We start from the raw sequence: 21,400 nt of genomic DNA, 5'->3' as shown, positions 1-21,400 counted from the left end.
GGCACTGTATGCTGGAGCAAGGTGTGGAAGGGCACTCACCACACCACTAACATCAATTATCTCTGGGACGTGGGAAGAGAGGACAGTGCAGGGAATTAATTATTAGTTCAACCTCTGAGTGTTTCTTTTGTTTTCAGATTACTCATCAGCTTTTTCATATAAAGTGATAAAAAATTATTCTGGGAGAAGGGAAGGATTACTTAATTTTTTTACTTTACCCAACAACATCTAATACAGTAGGCATTCAAAAATTTTTTGTGGAATTAAAGTGGAAAGGAATAGGAGGGAGATGAAATAGGTTTAAACACATTTGTAAAGGATAAAAGGATAAGCATTCATGGAATGACAAAGCACTGTAGATCCTATAAATGGCATGAGAAAAGGAAAAAGAGACATTTGATAAAGTTGGTGAAAAGAAGAAAATGGGGGAAAAAACTACAGTAAAATAAATAACAGACATCAATGGAAAAGATAAAAGTAACATGCTGTTTACCCCAATAAACGTAAAAGGGCTTAACTCCACTATCAAAAGAAACAGACCTTTCATGGTGGATTTAAAAACAACCAGGTGGTTTTCTCTGAAAACGCCTAAGTAAACATAAAACAAAAGTGACATTCTTCACAATCTCCACAGACATCATAAGCGATTTCATAACAATCCTAATAAGAAATGTGTAAGACCTTAAAATAAAAGCTACAAAATTATACCGAAGGGCATAAAAATTCCTAGAGAACTGTTTTGTTTTTGGTGTTGCTGTTTTTGTTTTTTTGTGTGTGTTCTTTTGGGTAGAAAGATGCACTATTGTAACAGTGTCCTTTCTCCCTAAATTAATGCTTACGTTCAATGTAATTTGAGTCAGTATTCTAACTGGAGTTTTTAATGAAACCTGATTCTAAAGCACAGAGAAATAAAACATAGATTAGCCAAGAAAACTTAGAACATAAACCATCAACAGGGCCTAACTCTACTCTATGTTAAAATTAACTGTTTCCATTAGGAAAGAAATTTAGTGGAGAAAATCTTTGTTTCAGATTTGCACTTAACAACACTGTGAGCATTCTGTGAGCAACACTTTATGAAACAGAAAACCTCCATGTCCATCAAACTGGTTTAACACATCAAGGTGAATCCAAAGCACAGAAATGTTAGCTATATTAATAGATATATTAAAAATAGATCCTGAGCAATTCCATAAACCTGAAGTGCACCAGTCAGGGTATCTGAAGGCAGACTGTGGAGCCAGGGGCTGGACAGGAGAATAGAGTGTGAGACAGCATGAGGAGTTTTGCTTGCTTGCTTGTTAGGGAACCGATGTGGGGAAAAGGGACGCACATCGATAACTATTGAAAAAGCGGATATTCTCTGGGACATCTTTACAAATTTAGAAATGGACCCCCATGATCTTAATTTTTTTACATTAATTCGACAATTTTTAAAATTTTATTTTGTATATTCAAATTCTTTTTTTTTATTGTGTGATGTTAATCACCACACAATACATCATTAGTTTTTGATGCAGTGCTCCAAGATCTTTAGCAGTTCATCAAAAACCGCCCATCTGTGAATCTACTGAAAACCTTAAACTATTACATTTTGGGCAAATGAGTTATAATTTTTAAAATAGAAGCAAAGTAAGCATTTCCTTTAGATTCAGTCAAACAGATAATATTTTGTCGGAGGGCAAACTTCTCTACAACGAATTAGAGTGCATGTCCTTCAACAGAAATTATTGACTTTAGGCTTCCAGGTTGCTGTTGCTCCTTTTGTGGTTGTATTCTAGAATGTTAAGAGCAATTCCATGTTCTCCTCATTTCCTCCTGTTAGCCTCTAGTCACAGATATGCGTGACCCTTCCGTTATTACAGTGTGCCTTCTTGAGAGCTCCTGCAGCTTTGTTCCAGCTTTTCTATCACACAGCAACCAGAAATTCGAGAATTTACCAAGATGAGCAATTTAGGGAAAGCTAACTCTCCCTTCCCCACCCTCCAGTCTAGGAAAGAGATGCTCAGTGCTGTGTTTCTAAAAGTGGGGATGACCCCTACCCTCACCACACATGCAGTCAGAAGGAAGTAGAGCATCTTTCTCTTGCAGGATTGTAAGGTGGGTCGAGGTGGTGGGTCCTTGAAAATGAAAATGGAAAGGTAGGGGCTGGACATGAAATGTCTAAAGGGGAGAAGTTTTGGGGGGTTCCTGTCAGGGTAGAGACCTGGCTCCCACTTGCATGCCCTGCCTGGGAGGCAATTTGCAGCAGAATTCACGAGGAGCATTTTCTAGGCCTGCAGGGTAGCAGAAAGTCTTCTGGGTCAGTGCACAGCTGTCCCCTGAGACGTCCGTGAGTCCTGCCGGGCTGGGCCCAAGCCGACACAGCAGAGGAGCACCAATAATGCTGGCAACGTTGTGCACCCGGGAGCCACATCACCCACCCTTTTCCCTGGCACTATGGAAGCCTGGAATTCCCGTGTGACCCCCAAGGGAAAGGAAGATACCCTACTGAGGACAAGGGAGGGTTTTCTACCAGGTAGGTGGAGAGGGTAATTTGTCAACTTAGAGCAATGAAGAAACAGACATTCCTTGCACTTTAGTGTTGTGGACTCTAAGGCGAAAGGACCACACAGTGTTCTGGGTCCAAATGTGCCATTGTTTTGCACAAGAGCAAAGTAATGTTCCCCGCTGTGTTTCCAGTATCCTTACTGATACAGGGGATTTTTCTGGCTGCCTTAATCCCCAACACTAAGCATTCCACCCCTTAAACAGATACCCAGACCTTTTCCCTAGTGGTAGAAAAGTCACAAATGTTAAAAAGTCAGCAAGAGTATTAATAAAAGCAATGTGCTTACTATGTGTCCAACGCCCTGACAAGGTCTGTACTCAGAGTATCTCACGGAGTCTTCACTATGATCCCGTGTGTCGATCATGTGATTTGTCCTCATTTCGTACACAAGAGCTCAGATAGGTTGAGTAGCTTGCCCCAGATCACCCAGACTGTGAGCGGCATGGCTGGGTTACAAATTCTGGCTCCCTCCATCAGTGCCCTGAACTGTTCTCTGCGGTGGAGCCAATACCAGGAGCTAAATGAGTGTAAAGACACAGTTCTGGAGAAGTCGCCAAGGTGCTTTCCCTGAAGAGCAGAGCTGTCAGAGAAGCCCGGGGAACTCTTCGGTGGGGGGCTGGGTCCTGAAGGAGGGAGACAGAGCACGTGTCCGAGTACGGCAGGCAAAGGGAGCTTTAGGAGGAAATGCACAAAGAACATATGGTTCATTCCAGGAACCCGAGTACACTGGGATTCCTGAAGGAAGGAGACCCACTCTACGGCTATCCCTGCTTCCCCCTCAGTTTCCTATTAGTGACCCTTCCGATGGGCTGCATGTAGACCTTTTGCTTTCATTCATTTGCCTCTTGAAGTAATGTTCGGCAGCTTGAGGCCTTTGGTCTAAAACTAGCAGTGTTTCGTGGGGTCAAGTTAGGGAGGACTCGCATATTTTCCCCCCTGGGGCTGTCTGACCATGTTTCTGCTCAAATGAACACAGTTCTCACCTCTGTGCAGTCATGTGGTGCGAGCAGGAGTGAGTTACAGGGCAGAGTGGGGTGCTCCCTGACACGCCGGTACCTGACCTGGTTCATATGTTCATTACTTCCTGTTTCAAGAAAACAAATTACCCTTCTGGTGTTAAGGATGTGAGAGGGCGTACCAATCCAACAAGGACACAAATCCATCAGGAGACCTTTAACGCACGCGTTCCTTCCATCTAGGTGTGTGGGAGGCAGAATGGCACAAGGAGCAGAACCTTCCAGGGTTCTCAAGTCTGACAGTCGCTCACCACGTCCCACCCGCTTTATTCTACATTGTTCACCCCACAATATCTCTCCACTGCCTCTGCTATGGCCCTAGCAGGAGGAGGCAAGAACTCCAGCAGGGAGTCCGGTATGTGGATTCATACCCAGATGCCCCATGTGGATTCAGACCCAGATGTCCTATGACAGCCCAATGAAGAGTTGTATTTAAATGTGTCAGAAACATGGGGGCGCCTGGGTGGATTAATCAGTTAACCGTCCGACTCCTGCTTTTGGCCCACGTCACGATCTCAGGGTCCTGGAACAGAGCCCCATGTTGGGCTCCCTGCTCAGCGGGGAGTCTGTTGAGGATTTTCTCTCTCCTTCTCCCTCCGCACCCTCCACTCTAAAATAAATAATTTTTTTAAAATAAATAAGTAAATAAATGTGTAGGAAACATGAAATCAAGACAATAATGATATTTGAAAGGTGCCTCCTTTTCCTCAGCCACACTTTCTCCTGTATGGTCCCCACTAAATTGTGCGATCTTGTAGAAGGTGGAACACATCTGAAACTCCTCATCTCTAAAGTCAGGGTGGCAGAAGCAATGAGCCCCGAAGTCCCTTCCCGTCCTGAAACCCTCAAGGTTCACCCTTTTACCCCAGCACCTGAATGGGGAACCAAGCCAGAACCGGTGGACTCCAAAGTCATCTGACCACAAGGAGCTTATAATCAAGTTGAGGAATAAAACCGATGCTTATTCCTTCAGCACCAAGAATGGAAATAATCATAATAATGTCTTAGGATCACGGGAGGTAATCCTGTGATATTAATATGCAGAGAGCAGTACAGTTATAGAACCAGAAGGCAAATCACAAATTATAAGAGGTTGTCTACATGGGCCATAAGGATTCCCTGTTCTCACACCTGGAATAATGTAATAAATGTAACAAGTAATTGACACACACACACAAAGTAGCTCAGTGTCTTCTGTAAAAAGCAAAGTAAGGAGAGAGCAGTGCATACAGGGAAACCCAGACCACGTGTAATCAACAGGGAAGTCTTTCACGGGAGCGATGGTATTTGCACTGATGCAAAAGGGCAGATGTGATTTAAAAGTGGGCCGGGGTGAGAAGGAAATGCAAAGAAAGCAAAGGCTCCGAGCTGCTCACAGCTGGTAGGAAAGCAAGGCCTGTCACTGACTAGCTACGCACTTCTGAGCACGTTACTCAGTTATTGTGGGCCTAAGTTTATTTCCCTGTAACACTTGGGATTTTGTGAATTACAGTCGCGGTTTTCCGTATATTCTGTTTTGCGCTCATCTTCAGAGTCGGCTCTGGTTCAAAAAATCTGAGGGGACCTGCACTACACAAAGCGTCCACGAGGTGGCAGCACGTGGCTACGTAGATGGACGTCTACGCAGGGGAATTATGACGTAACCGGGTAATAATCACACAAGCACTATTTAAGGCTCTCGGGAAAAGACAGAGAGAAGACATTAACAGTCCTCATACTGAGCTCCGCATTGAGATTTAGAACTTAAAGGGAAAGCAGATGTCTTTGATCCCTGCGTTTTAGGCGCACCTGGGTGGCTCAGTCTGTTGAGCACTGGACTCTTGATTTCAGCTCAGGTCCGGATCTTAGTGTCAGGAGAGGGAGCCCTGCTTGGCTCCGCGCTTAGTGGAGGGTCAGCTTGAGCTCCTCTCCCTCTGCCCCTCCCCTCGCACTCCCTCTCCCTCCCTCCCTCTCAAATAAACAATCCCTTTGTCTTAGACCCACAGGTGGTACAGGATTACTGTGGGGTGTTCTGTTTTAACCCTTTATGGCTAGGGTGGCCTCTTTACAATGAACTAAACACAGGCTTATTTGCATGGGGCCCAATTCTCATTTGAGCTGATACAAAACCCAAAGAAACTTACCCTCTGTCAAGTGTACCAAGTCAATCATTCGTAAACATTTTCTTTCTTTTCTTTTTTTAAAGATTTTATGTATTTACTTGAAAAGAGAGAGAGAGAGCACAAGCAGGGGGAGCGGCAGGCAGAGGGACAAGCAGACTTCCCGCTGGGCAGGGAGTCCGATGAGGGGCTCCATCCCAGGAGCCTGGGATCATGACCTGAGCCAAAACCAGAAGCTTAACCTACTGAGCCACCCAGGTGCCTGATGTAATCAATTCTCGTTTCATAAAAACCTTCTTATCTCCAGGACTGACACAAAGAGACTGGTCTTCCTTTAGGCCAAACAACTGCATGTTCATCAAAAATATTTACGTCTTAAAAGCAAGGGCGGTAAGAAAAATGTTCAAGTTTTAACCAGTTAAAAAAAATTCTGTGGGTTTAAGTTTAACCTTGACTAACATCACGAACAAGGCCACAGCATCAGTTTCTAAAACACACAAATCAATAAAATCCACAATGTGCCGTCTGCTGAGAGAGTTACACTAAACTCATGCCCCGTGAGAGGAACCCCACTCTGTGAGCTGGACGGCCACCCGGGACTCACAGTTTGCGATGTCACCTTGGAGCTGCAGAATGTGCGGAACCGGCATCGTGAGGACAACGACATCAAACTGCTCTGGGGGACCTGTTTCCTTGGAGACTTCCCACTTGTCATTCCGCAGGTTGACCTGAGTCACACGGTGTCTGAAGCAGACGTCAGCACCTGTTCCAAAAGCAAGGTCATGTTCACATCCTCAGGGTTTCCAGTATGAACAGGCAGAGAGAGAGGAGTTACAGACTGGATCCATTCAGGGGAACTGAACAGTGAAGGCGCCCTTCTCGGGGCTCACTTCCCCAGTAGGTCAGAATTCCTCCCCTTTCCTCTTAGACCCGAAAAAGGTGTCTGTGAACGAGATCCAAGCCCTTGTTGGTGGATCAATTTACCTTTATTAAGAACTGGAATGAAGGGACGCCTGGGTGGCTCAGTGGGTTAAAGCCTCTGCCTTCGGCTCAGGTCATGATCCCAGGGTCCTGGGATCGAGCCCCACATCCGGCTCTCCGCTCAGCAGGGAGCCTTCCTCCCCCTCTCTCTCTGCCTCTCTGCCTACTTGTGATTTCTGTCAAATAAATAAAATCTTAAAAAAAAATTGGAATGAAGAGAAATACGGTTGAGAATGTCCTCTCATAGCATTTTTCTTCTCTATCACCACGGTATTTTGATAATTACCTGAGTAGTTATTTGACTAGTATTTTCTTCCCTATTAACCTGTGAGCCCCCAGGGAAGGAACCACGTCTGCTCTGTGTCTGCGAATACCGGGTCTCATACACAGTAGAGTACTCGCCACATGCTAGGGATTTCATAAGTACCTTTTGAAGAGAATGAATCAGGAACCATAAACCAAAAGACAAGAAAATATCCCTGGATCGCTAAGTCTTCTTGAGACCAAGCACCTACCTCACATCTCAATTATCAGAAAACCTGGATTTGTTTTTACAAACCTACTTGTATGCAGTCTCAGGAACAGAAAAGCAAGAAATGAAGAAAGAACAAGACAAAAAAGCACGCTGGAAGATCTCGGTCATCATTTCCAGGGATACTGCAGCATCCCAGCCACGAAAATCCGGCTTATGTCCGCCCTGGTCTTGAAGCTTCCTTCCTGCGGCGACTCCATCCTCCTCCCCCAGAAGGTCCCTCCACTGTCATTCTGACATTGACTCAGAATATCTGCCTGTGTCAGGTTGTCTTATCCATCCAAAAACACTCATTTCTTCCATGTCATGTCTCTAGACCTCAGATGCTTTCACTGTCCCTGGAATCCAGCGACAACACTGTAAACATGCACAGTTTTTAAATCAAGCGCAATATATATTAGAAGGAACAAGGTGCTAACTAGGCCCAGGGGTCCATCTCTTCAAGGCAATTAGCTTCGTTCTGTTCATACACCGGAGCAAGGGCTAGTAAACAGCCTCCAACCTGCCTGCTTGCCCCAAGGCCCCTACTTGGGGAAGGTGCGGAGAACTGGAACTTTGAACTCTCACCCACTGGCTCCAGTAAAGCCTGAACTGTTCCTCTCACTTGGTTCTATTTATTTAGGATGCCGTGGCAAAGAGTTTTGCATGGTGGTGAGCAGGCGTGCGTGTTTCAGGGAACTGAAGTCCACGGACCTGGAAGTTCTCCATACCCAGCCAGATGTCCTGCACATGCATCCCAAGGGTCCCAAAGTATTCTGCAAGGTATATGTCCATTGTTCTCTTCAGTGTGGACCCCAGACCAGCAGCACCAGCGGCACCTCGGATCCTGGTACGAAGGTACATTCTGAGACCTAAGCCAGACCTACAGGACCAGCAACTCTGCTGCTCAGGCCACTGTTCTCGAAGGTTGTTCTGCTCAATATTGGTTTTAGAGATTTGAACACATTCGAAAGCATATGTAATTAGTCGTATCCCATACAGATAATTTCCTGGAAGTCTGGTCCAATCAAAATGATGCTGGTACGTCCAACAGACTGTGGGGATGTAAACTTTATCGATTCCAGACTGTAGAATAGTTTTGGAATGACTTAACAATTTGATTCTTATGCAAGGTCAATTTCATTAAGGAGATTATTTTTTTAAACCAACATGTAGCAAAAGGTTGCTATGTACCTGGCCTACTTACTGCTTGCTTGGGTTGACAATGAATGTGTTCTATCCCATAGTCTTCACAATAACACTTTGCAGTGGGTACTGTGATTACTCTCACTTTTTTCCAATGAAAGAACCAGGGTCTAGATTTTTAAACTTTGCTATTATTACATAGCTAGGAAGGGGTTAGTTAGTTCCAGGTCACTCCGATTCCAGAAACTGTCTCACTTATGTTGTGGAAACATGAAAACACTCTTGTGGATCATGTAGTGGAGAGAAAACTTCACAGAAGTTTAAAGGATGTTTAAAAGGATACAATTAGGGTGCCTGGGTGGCTCAGTGGGTTAAAGCCTCTGCCTTCGGCTCAGGTCATGATCCCAGGGTCCTGGGATCGAGCCCCACATCAGGCTCTCTGCTCGGCGGGGAGCCTGCTTCCTTCTCTCTCTCTGCCTGCCTCTCTGCCTACTTGTGATCTCTCTCTGTCAAATAAATAAATAATATATTTTTAAAAAAAAGGATACAATTGCAAAATTTAAAATAGTATAGTAAGGTCTATAAATTCTGTAACAAAAGATCTGGGTAAATGGGGGAAAAACTCTTGAAGTAGTACGAAGATAATATTAAAATAAACAGATCATTTATATACACTCAAATTATATAGATCTTGAACTCGATTGTGTAAAAATTCAATTTTTAAAAAAGGAGAAAGTAGGTCACAAAATGGACTTATTGTTGATGTCTATTTTTTTCCTGCTATTTTTCTGTATCTTCTGAACTTTCGACCAGTAGTATGCAATCTTTTTAAAAATTACCTTTTGAAGTAAATAATATTTTACATAGGGATAAAAAAGTCTGTAAGACCTTTGTTTCGGGTGCCTGGGTGGCTCAGTGGGTTAAAGCCTCTGCCTTCGGCTCAGGTCATGATCCCAGGGTTCTGGGATCGAGCCACACATCGGGCTCTCTGCTTAGCAGGGAGCCTGCTTCCTCCTCTCTCTCTCTCTGCCTGCCTATCTGCCTACTTGGGATCTCTGTCTGTCACATAAATAAATAAAACCTTTAAAACAACAACAACAACAAAAAAAACCCCACTGTCTCAAGAGGCTGTACAAATAGAAAATAATAAGCGGGTTTTTACTAAGAATTGGTTAAATTATAACTGATAATCATCTAATATATGTATTAAATGTATTTCACAACTATATTAAATATATTTAACAACTCCAATGTACATACATACATATACATATATAGAAACAGATACAGAAATCTGTATATCATGGTACCTACCTGCCATGTACAGGGTAGGTTAAACTCTATGTGAGCCACAAATAATTAAATACGACCTCTTTTCCTAAGAGCTTCCAAAGCAAAATTGGAAGATAAAATATATATTCTCCCAAACACCTACCAAGAGAAGGATGTAGGTACTGTGTATTCAAGGACTATTCCTCTGCGGGAGGAACATCAGATGTAAGAGGGCAAGGACTTTGGTTCTTGAATCCTTGGCACCTAACACAGCATCTGGCAATAGGAAGTATTCAGTAAGTGTTTACTGAAGGGATGTGTGTGTGCATGGACAGATGGATAGGACATATAATACAGCTAATAAGTACTTGAGGATTTCAGTAAATAGGCACATCCAAATTGGGTCAAATCATGATGGAAATGAGATTTTTAAGTTATATGGTGGCAAGAGATAAAGCTGACAGTGACATTCTACAAAATATCCGATGCTATCACCTTCTGTAAGGGTTAATTTTATGCACTAGCTTGACTGGGTCATGGAGTCCCCCCCCCCCCAAGATATTTGGTCAAACATTATTCTGGCTCTATCTTTGACAATGATTTTGGATGAGATTAACGTTTCAATTGGTAGAATGAGTAAGGCAGATTACCCTCCCTACTTAATACCCACGGCTCTCATCCAGTCATTGGCATGTATGAAACAAAAGACTGACCTGCCCCACAAGGAAAGAATTCTTCCTGACCGACACCCTTCAAACTGGGACGAGGGGTTGTTGGGGGTTTTTCTACCCCTTGTACTGGGATTTGCCAATTCATCCTGCAGATCTTGACACCTGCCAACCTCCCGAATCACAAGCTAATTCTTTATAATAAATCATACATATACAAATATATCCTGTTACATATATTTGTATATATAATACACACAAATATATATTATATATATTATAGTATGTATTTTATATATAATCAAATCATATATAAAATATATTATTTATATATAATTGTATCTATAAAATATATTAAATAATTTCTATAATATATATTCTATTAATTATATATTATATATTTTACAGTATATATTATAAGATTATATTATATGTTATATATGATATAATATATTAAATATTATATATTATAATTATATTTATATGTTTATATATTTATATATACTTATATAAATACACACACACACATTCTATTATATTTAGCTCCTTTTGGCTCTGTTTCTCTGGAAAATCCTAAGCAATACACCATCATTGCCTGAATTCTCGATGGAGAAGCTGTCTAACCAGAATGACATCTACTATGTCCCCATGCTGTATGTATATTGAATCTAACCGACCCCTCCCTTACCTGCTATCAGGGATTCTTGGAATTCCCAAAAAGTAAAACTTGATGAAGAAAATCAAAACAGTAATTATTCTAGAAATAGTTTATGGAACAAAACGTCTCAGCACCTTTCATCAGTGATCTTGAATTGGGCAATTTACTTATGATTCATCAAGAAACTTACTTCTGTTTAAAAAAAAAACAAATTGTTGGCGCCTGGGGGGCTCAGTCAGTGAAGCATCTGCCTTGGGCTCAGGTCATGTTCCCAGGGCCCTGAGACCGAGTTCTGGGTGGGGTGCCCTGCTCAGCAGGGAATCTGTTTCTCTTTCTGCCTGCCTCCTCGTGCACATGCGCGCGCTCTCTCTCTCCCTCTCTCTCTCACAAAAATAAATGAAATCTTTAAAAAATTAAAAAACCAAATTGTTTATCATCCAAGATCATTTATCAACTTTTTTAAAAAGGTCATTTTCAAAACATTCATAAAATACATGAAGAATAAATGAAAATCCTAATAGAAAATAGACAAAGGTCATAAATAAGAAATTCACAGAAAAAAGGTGGAAAGAGCTGGCTAAAAACAGGAAGATGCATAAACTCAGTCAGAACTACATCAGTGCAAATCAGAACACAAGAAGACACCAGCTTTAACCTGCCTCACTGGCAAAAATTAAAAATCTCCATAATATCAAGACACGCAGAGAGAGAAATTTTCATTCGCTGTTTTTAAAAAGTTTTTTAAAAGACTTATTTACTTATTTTAGAAAGAGAGAGAACACGAGTGGGAGGGGCAGAGGGAGAGGGAGAGAATCTCAAGCAGACTCCACACTGAGCTCAGAGTGGGGCTCCATCTCACCACCCTGAAATCATGACCTGAGCCAAAACCAAGAGTCAGATGCTTAACCCACTGAGCCACCCAGGTGCCTCCTCATTACTGCTGACGAGATATTCTTTAAGAGGAACAGATGGAACCACCTAGTTTAATTAAAAATTCACAACACCATTTGACACAGCAACTGTCCTGTTAGAAACTGGTCCTACAGATGGGCCTAAAGAAGTGTGTCACACTTAAACAAAGCAGCGGTATCGGTATTAGCAAAAACCAAAACAACCCCTCACCCCACCAACAACCTACATATTTTCCAGAAAGCTAATACTGTCATAAGCAATGTATTTATTTATTCATAAAGAAATCACATTAACACTGTACAGGCATTGAGAAAAATGAAGCATACTGAATTTGTTGTTATGAAAATAGACCTAAGATATGATTCAGTTTATGATGATGTATTGGGATTTTCCAGAGAAACAGAACCAATAGGAGGCAGACAGATTGATAACTCGAGGGGACTGATTTATTACAAACAGGCCAAACAAGGTGTCGGTTTATGAAAAATAATCCCATTTGTATACTTAAAAAGAATAAATATAAACACACATGAATAAATAAATAGAGGCAGCCATGTAAATCAATACACAGATGCATAAAGTTTTTTCTAGACGCATACACTGAAAACTATTATTAGGGATGAAAGAAAATCAGCTATTGGGTGGTAAAGAGAAGAACATCTATTTTGTAACTTTCTTTATAGTATTAATATTAATATTTATCTTTAAATGCCAATAGTAAAAGAAAGCAGAGAAAATCCTATCCCCACCTGATTCTTTCAAGTAATGCTTAATAATTGAAGAAACTCCTTGAGGTGCCACAAAGTTACAGTCTCCTTCTTTCATCACCATCCCTTCAATAGGAGAGGTCAGAGGCTTCAAAATGCCAAGAGCTAACAGGTCATCATAAAAACTGAAATAAATAAATATATATGATATAATTAAATATGACTAACGGTTAGCTTAAAAATACTGTATTCTCTTCCAAGAGTTCTTAGAGAGTATCACTCTCTAAGAAATCTCTAGAAATCTCTAGAAATCTTCACATGATCAACTCAAGGCATGTTTTATGTTAAGAAAACAATTCAAAGGGTACCCGGCTGGCTCCGTCAATAGAGCAGGGGACTCTTGGTCTGGGGGTGGTGAGTTCAAGCCCCACGTGGGGCAAAGAGCTTCATCATCCAGGAGAAGAACAGAAACGTTTTGTGAATCTATAAATCCTGCTGACATTAGCTGAAGGCCTATTTTCTTGTATATCTCAAAATTATAGACAGTGAACATAGAAAGGTATACAGTTCCCCCATTTTGATTTGGTGGAGACTGACTAGTTGTCCTCTTTGCCAACACAGCACAGTAATTCATACTTAAATTGGGCCCTGGATGTAGCCTGTCTTCTAGTCTCCAGGATCACCCTTCGGAGGCACAGCCTCTGGCTTTCCCACTTTACTCTGGCTAATGCCGTCAATGACATTATTATAATATCTTCACTATATGACAAGAGGCAAAGTGTCACTCTGTTAAAAACGGATGATTTCTATCTGTTTATATCATATGGGCATGAAGATAGATTCCTGTCAACTAACTCACCTTTGGTGTTGCTTGGCATAGTGAGGCGTGCAGGTGATGTACTGGGCACCCAAGTCAACCGTGCTCTGTGGATTATAGGGGCTCCTGGCTGTCGTCATTCTTCCCCCTTGGATTCATTCACAAGAAACATCTTAGTGCATCAGAATGAACCTTCTGCAATGAACGCCTCAATTATGCACCCCAGGGTGGCCCAGAGATTAGGCCTGTATTCAAAGAGGACTTTGTTGTGCTTTTCTGTTTTAGTTTTGGGCTTTGTCCTCTACCACCGTTAGGACAACTTGGTCACTGCGAGGTATTTTTAAAGAGGACACATGGACCATGCAGTGGTGTTCAGCGCTGTGCCTGGCCCCTGGATTCCCACATTTAAACAACAGGAGTGGGTGCGTGGAGAACGTCCAACGAAATAACGCATGCGATGTCAGAATAATCACTGGGGGCAGGTTTTCACTCCCGCAACCAGGTTTCGTGAGAAAAAAAGGAGTCTTGGTAGTCCTGGTCCAAGGGCACTTTGGCATCCTCGACATGTGCAAATGGCCTCGAAGTCACCGCCAGGGCGAAATTAAAGACAAAACAAAACAAAACAAACAAAATCGTACTGCCAAGCGGGTAGGCCCAAGCTGTGCAAACTGCCGGAGCTCCTGGGCTGCCCTCCGGGTGGCACACCTCCCGCTTCTCCTCCCTGACCCCGCGAGGGACTCCTCCGGCTCTTGGTCCCCCAACCTGTGCTCCTTACGCCTTGGCTCCTCCCGCTCTTCCCGGACCGACCAAGGTTCCCCCTCCCGGCGCCCAACCCCGCGCCACGCCCACTTCTCCAGCCCTGGGCTCCTCCCGCTCCTCCCGGACCCTGACCGAGGCTCCCTCTCTCCCTGCCCCACTCTCCTCCTGCCCTAGGCTCCTTCCTCCTCCCTGACCCGCGCGGGCCTCCTCCCGCCTCCTGTCCCAAACCCCCACTCCTCCACCACGGGTGTCCTCCCTCCTCAAGTTCCTGACCCCGCGCGGGGATCTTCCTACTCCCCCTAGTGACCTCCTCCTCCCACCCGGGGCTCCTCCCGCTCCTCCCTCCCCGCCCCGCGGGGCTCCTCCCACTCCTTCGCTCCTTAGCCGCCGAGGGCGTCACCGCCTACTCCGCCCCCCTCGCGCCTCTCGGGGGAGCTGGAGGCTCTGGTCACGTGACCGGGCGTGCACCACGCCTGTCGCCGCCGGGAGGTGGCGGCCGGGGTGACCGGATCGTCCCACAAACCTCACGCGGTGGGCCGCCAGCAGGCGCCGGGTTCCTTTCCCCCGTTTCGACCACCCCACTACCCACCTGAGTCCCCAGCCTCGTCCCACACCGTGAGGTGCACTGGACGGGGCGCCTCCTTCCTGAGCAGCGCTGCGCACAGGCTTCCGGTCAGCCCGGCGCCCACGATGAGCACCCGCGCCATGGCCCGTGGTCTCCGGGCGAGGCCGCACCCGGCTGTCGGGTTCCGCGCTCCAGGCCCGTCCCGCCCCGCCCCGCCCGCGCGCAGTGCCGCCCGCCGGCCTCCAGGGGGCAGACGGGAGGCGAGCGGGCCGAGGGGCGGGGCGGGGCGGGCCACCCCCGGGTGCTCCCGAGCCTCGTAGAGGGGGCAGGGATGCAGTATGGAGCCGCTGCGGGAGTGACAGCGCAGTCCCGCAGTGTGGAGGGAGGGACCCGGAAGGCCAAGGCTCACCTCCTCTAGAAGCACCTGTGAGTGCAGGAGCTGTCCTTTTCAGACTGGCCCGGGCTCTGCCGCTGCCCTGTAACCCTGAGCCTCAGTTTCTCCATCTGTGAAATGGGGACAGTAACGTCTGCGTGTCAGATTTGTGACCGTTCACCAGAAAACTTGAGATCACTTGGCCCTTCGGTACATATTTTAGAACACATTCCACGTGCTCTGAGGTATATAAAGATGAGCGAGACAACGACACATGACCAGTTGGTTTCCCTCCAACATTGTCCTGGAAATTCTCAGTGAAACAACAAAAAGTAATGAGAACTATGAACCGTTAAAAAAAATAAAGAATTCAGTTACCCTAGATTGTAGATAAATTATTACCTGGAAAACTAGAGAAACTGGATAGCTATGAGAAGTGCTAAGAAAGTTGACAGTGGTAGCTGGATAATGAAAACATTTAAAAATTAAAAGTTTTACTTTATGCCCCCTTATGAAGAAATTACCATACATCAAATTAGTGGTGAACCAACAGTACATATATCTGATAAAAGAAAAGAAAATATAGATGAAATATAGAAGAATTACAGCCTGTAAAAAGACATAAGAATAAAAGAGCTGAACAGAAAAACATTAAATACATAGTTATTTACAAATTGTGTGTTACAAAATGCACAGGACAAAATATAAATAGCAAACAGGAGTAGAGTTTGATAATGTATCAAAAATCCTATAACTCTGTCCTTTGAATGAAACATACCAGGTCTAGACATTTATCTGGGGAAAATAATATATAACTATACATTAAGATTTACATTAAAATGTGTTTACCTCAATCTTATTAGAAACATTGATGTCTAGCGGCACCTGGGTGGCTCAGTTGGTTAAGCGACTGCCTTCGGCTCAGGTCATGATCCTGGAGTCCTGGAATCGAGTCCTGCATCAGGCTCCCTGCTCAGCAGGGAGTCTGCTTCTCCCGCTGACCTCTCTCCTCTCATGCTCTCTCTCAAATAAATAAATAAAATCTTTTAAAAAAAAAGAAAGAAAGAAACATTGACATCTATAACCAATGAAGCTACTAAGAAAATACGGCTTTAAATGTTTAAGAACATACAGAAAATTACTCATTCTATAATGTTGAAAATCTGGCTACAAAACTAGTAAAATCCCAGAGTTTACAAACATGCACAGAGAGAAGTGTGACTGCAGTATTAGAGAAATTCGAGAGGAAACAGATGTATCTACATTTTTCTATTAATTTCAAGGTTTTATAGAAGCCATATGCATCTATTAATTTATTTGTTATAAACAAAATAAAGCTGATATTCTAGACAGAAGAAGTTAATCAATCCCTGCTTTAAAGTTGTTTATAGTCCAAGAGATTTCACAAACACATGCTGAAGATCTCAGAAGTGTCTGGAAAGGAGATTTGAGGTTAATCCAGTTCAACCGCACTCTGCCACCAGCATTTTACAGAATGTAAATATAGACACCAAGTTAAAGTGAATTTGCCCAAATTTACATAGTATTTCAAGGATGAGACCAGGGCAGGTCCTCCTGGATTATTTTGAGTCTGTTCTCAAACAACTCCTGCCTCCTCATTTCTTGTACAATCAGGCCTAAAACCTCATGGTCATCTTCGATAGTTTCTCTTTTCTCACTCTTATCAACTAGTAGTAGTCCTCTGGTCTTTTTGATCTCTTCTCCTCTGTCTCTTATATTCAATCCCATGCAATTCTACACCAGAAAAATCAAGCTTTACTTTTTTTCTTTTCCTTCCTTCCTTCCTTCCTTCCTTCCTTCTTTCTTTCTTCTTCTTTTTTTTTTTTTTTTGTTTTACTCTGGACTCAGTTTCACGACCCTGAGATGGTGTCCTGAGCTGAAATCAAGAGTGGGACACTTAACAGACTGAGCCGCAGAGGTGTCCCAAGCAGTCATTACTTCTTAACTGGATTATTATAATGACTTTCTATTATTATAGTGACTATTATTTCTATTATTATTATAATGACTTTCTCCCCTTTCCTAACCTATGTTCTCCACTGAGCTTCTGGGTCAGTCACTACCATTCTCAGAAAACTTGCAGTAGCTCTCAGTTTCATACAGAACCAAGTCCAACTGCTTGACATTAAAAACTGCTCAGTGATATTTCCCCAACCTATCTTTATATCTTAACCTTGGTAATCTTCGTATGTCCTGTGCTATGGCTAAATGGAATTATTTTATGTTCTCCAGTAGATTTTCCACATATCAGTGAAAGCAGTAAACCTTTGTTTATGTAGTTCTTGAGTACAGAGCCTACTTTTCTTTGACTTGTATTTCTAGTATTGTTCATTTGCATGAATTCTTCACTCTTTTCCTTTTCTGCTGTGATCAATAATATGTTCTTTAAAAAGTTATGTAGAGGGGCGCCTGGGTGGCTCAGTGGATTAAGCCGCTGCCTTCGGCTCAGGTCATGATCTCAGGGTCCTGGGATCGAGCCCCGCATCGGGCTCTCTGCTCCGCGGGGAGCCTGCTTCCTCCTCTCTCTCTGCCTGCCTCTCTGCCTACTTGTGATCTCTCTCTCTGTCAAATAAAAAAAAAAAAAAATCTTTAAAAAGTAATGTAGAATTGGGGATGGTTATGAGCATTGAATGGAGGTGGCTATGATGGTGTGTGATTTCTCATGATTCTCTAAGGACTAGTATAACCACCCACCTTAGCCCCCATCCCCAATCTCCAGAATGGGCTCTATCAGCCCAGAGCTACAACTGTAGGGTTGTAGGTCCACGGCTGGCTACTGGTACTAGTGCATCTTTCTGGGACATTTGAGAATGACTAACAACTAAAGAAAGTAGAATTGCAAAATAGTTAGGACAGGCATCTGTATTTACTCTTCCTAGCCCCCTTGACCTTTTCTCTTCTTTCCTGTGCCTGATCTTTGCAAGGCTGGCTCTTTCTGTTCATTGAAGTCCTGCTTAGAAGTCATCCGAAGGAAGCCTTATCTAACCATTTGACTTAAAAGAACCACCCTGTGACTCTTTTCCCCCAACCTGTTTCATTTTCTTCATGCTACCTAATCACTTTTAGAAGTTATCTTGCTTTCTTGCCTACTTATTTGTTGTTTACTTAATAGAATTTAAGAGGACAGAAACATTGTCATAGTCAATACAGTATCCCCGGCAACTAGAATCAAAGTCAGAATTCTCAGACACAGAGCTCAGTAACTCTTTGCCTAGAAGGTATACAAGCCATTCAAGAATTATGCTTAAACTAAGATAGGCTGAATGGTAATTCAGTGGGGCAGTTTCTTGAAAATACTTTCTTAGAGAGTGCTTTTTTAATGGTATAATATGACTGTAATAATATAAAAATATCATGCCAGTCAGCAAAGGATGTCTGCTTGTGTGAGGCACAGCTCTGTCTGTTCTCACTAACCGTGTTACTGATAACTTCGATAATCAGTAATGGCAAATCAGTTTTTGATGGCATAAAATCAAGGTGAATAGCCTCATAGGGTTAGTTTAAGATCAGGAATTTAAGAGATTTCAAGAGAAGTCACTGGAACAAATTTAACAAAAAAAAAAAAATGGAGGAGGTTTGAAGTCTTACCTTTGTATCTAGAAAACAATTTTACAGAATCAAGGAAAGAGAGCTTGGAATTTTACTGGACTTAGGGGCCTGGGTGCCTCAGTTGGTTAAATGTTTTCTTGATCTTAGTTCAGGTCTTGAACTCAGGGTTGTGAGTTCAAGCCCCGTGTGCAGCCTACTTAAGAAAAAAAATTTTTTTAGTTGGCCTTAAGTTCGTTATGAGTTAACAGTATAATAGAGCTGTTAAGACAAAAAACTAAATATAAACCTAAGCTATGATAAATGGATGAGAGTGTGCAGAACAAAAAAGGTGAGAGTCCCACACTATTTACACTGCTCAGAACACATTTAGAATACGAGGTTCAGTGCTGGACCCCAGATTTCAAAAGGATTATTGAGAAACGGGGCCATTTCAAGGAAAAACGTCCAGGATGGTAAGCAGACTTGAAATTATCTTACTTGAACAGGTAAGAGGGATAAAGATTGCTAGATTGCTAGCCTGAAGAAAACGTCAGGAAAACATGAGAACGATCTTCAAACATGTAAAAGATCTTAAGAAAGAAAAAAAATTGGACACATCAGTATACTAAAATCAGTTGATGAAAATTATAAGGAAGTAGATTCTGGCTTAAAGATATTTAAGGAGTAACATGGATATGTATTATCTATACTATATATTAAATATCTATATTATTTATTGAAAATATAGATAATTTCAAAGAAGGTATTTAAGGAATAATTTTAAGTAGGTGTATCTAAAAATGGAACACATTTCCTCACGAAGTAGCTCTCCAGTGGGGACACCTTCGGAACGTGGATGGGCACAACGGGGGATATTGCCAAAGGAACTGAAGTACTGGATAGGACAGTGGTCCTGGGACAGCGGTCCTCAAACAGGATACGTATAAGTAAATGAAGATTTTTTAATGGTAGACAGAATTTTAAGGAAGCCAGTTTCCAGCTTCTGAACTGCTGAAAGTACTTTTTACTAATACGTCTAGAAAAGCCTTTGTGGTCAAGCAGATTCACCTTTCCTACCTTCCCTTTCACAGTTGCTCTCTACCAGCTTCGTAAGAAATCTCAAGATTTACCACCACCATGAAACACTAGAGTTTTCTGAATTCAACCATGTATTTACCTGAACAGCTTTATAGTTTCACATGATTTCCCGTTACTTATTATCATCCTTTCATTTCAGCTTGAGGAATTCCCTTCAATGTGCACTGTAGGCCCAACTAGTACCGGTGATAAAGTCCTTCGGCTTTTACTTGTCTGAAAAACTATCTTCCCTGCCAATTTGAAAGGCAGCTTTGTTGGGTGGTTGAATGTTCATGGTTGGCAGGTTTGTTTTTGTTTTTTTTTTCTTCCCTTCTTTCTGCATTTTGAATATATATTCAATATATATTGAATAGGGGTGCCTGGGTGGCTCAGTGGTTTAAAGCCTCTGCCTTCAGCTCAGGTCATGATCCCCGGGTCCTGGGATCGAGCCCCACATCAGGCTCTCTGCTCAGTGGGGAGCCTTCTTCCCCCTCTCTCTCTCTGCCTGCTTCTCTGCCTACTTCTGATCTCTGTCTGTCAAATAAATAAAATAAAATCCTAAATATATATAATATACTTTTGCATATATATTTTTTGCAATATATATTTTGCAAAGTCTCTGCTAAAAAAAATTTGCTGATAGTCTTATGGGGGTTCCATGATAGATAACAAGTTCTTTTTCTTACTGTTTTAAGATTCTCTCCATCCCCCTTCCCTCCCCAAAACCCAACAACCGTTAAATATACTTTAAACAAGTGTTAGTCCAGGGGCACCGGGGTGGCTCCATCAATTAAGTGTCTGTCTTTGGCTCTGGTCATGATACCAGAGTCCTGCTTCTGACTCCCCATTCAGTGGGACGTCTGCCTCTCCCTCTGAGCCTCCCCTTCTCGTGCTCTCTCTCTCCCTCTCTCTCTTTCTCTCTCTCTTTCACACACACACACACACACACACACACACACAGACTCTCTCTCTCTCTCTCAAACAAATCAAAAAAATCTTTAAAGGAAATAAACAAGTGTTAGTAAATATCATTACATCATTAATTCAGGTATCAATTAACTTGCAGTATATGATAAAGTTTTTGGAATTGGGCTAAACAATCCTATAATGGAGACTTCAAAGAAGGTTTTGTGCTACAAAAGAGGATAGCTGGAAAAGCACTGATGTGGGAATGAAGCCAGAATGAATGGAATTCTTGACTGTCAACTATGCCTTGTGTGTCCTTAGACAAATTACTGAATTTTTCCGAGCTTTGGGTATTTTTTTGGTTTTTTGTTTGTTTGTTTGTTTGTTTTTTAAAGATTTTATTTATTTATTTATTTAGAGAGCACGCACAAGCAGACAGAGTGTCAGGGAGAGGCAGAGAGAGAAGCAGGCTCCCTGCCAAGCAAGGAGCCTGATGCGGGACTCGATCCCAGGACTCTGGGATCATGACCTGAGCCAAAGGTAGCAGCCCAACCAACTGAGCCACCCAGGCATCCCCTGAGCTTTGGTTTTTCTGACCTGGAAATGGTAATACTCCCTAACTCACAGAATTATTTAAACAGTCAAATGGTATCGCTTGCTGCAATTTTAGTAGTTTTAACATCTCCTTTTTTTTTTTTTTTTTTTTTTTAACATCTCCTTTTATATGTAGATCCCAAATGTCCTACCTTTTCAGAGTGACTTCTCTTGTGTTAATTCTTGGGACTACGCAAGGCGCCTTTCTATATCCAAGAGCTCGGAACCCTGAAGTGAAC

The 21,400-nt window shown here is 42.7% G+C and overlaps 1 protein-coding gene across 1 annotated transcript in view; it reads right to left on the bottom strand.

Annotated features, from left to right (window-relative positions):
- The window catches only part of RNLS (renalase, FAD dependent amine oxidase), a 250,114-nt gene extending 235,258 nt beyond the window's left edge, over nucleotides 1–14,856 (bottom strand). The window contains exons 1-4 of the mRNA XM_046027156.1: nucleotides 14,687–14,856; nucleotides 13,381–13,486; nucleotides 12,564–12,706; nucleotides 6,271–6,429 (exon numbers count right to left, since the gene is read on the bottom strand). Coding sequence (XP_045883112.1) covers nucleotides 6,271–6,429; nucleotides 12,564–12,706; nucleotides 13,381–13,486; nucleotides 14,687–14,804 — 526 coding nt within the window. The 5' untranslated portion in view covers nucleotides 14,805–14,856. The remainder of the gene's footprint in view (nucleotides 1–6,270; nucleotides 6,430–12,563; nucleotides 12,707–13,380; nucleotides 13,487–14,686) is intronic.
- Nucleotides 14,857–21,400: the final 6,544 nt, after the last annotated feature.

This window comes from Meles meles, chromosome 13 (assembly GCF_922984935.1).
Source record: "Meles meles chromosome 13, mMelMel3.1 paternal haplotype, whole genome shotgun sequence".
Lineage (NCBI taxonomy): Eukaryota > Metazoa > Chordata > Mammalia > Carnivora > Mustelidae > Meles > Meles meles.
The sequence above is the reverse complement of the archived record's forward strand: the minus strand, read 5'-3'. Positions and strand labels throughout refer to the sequence as shown.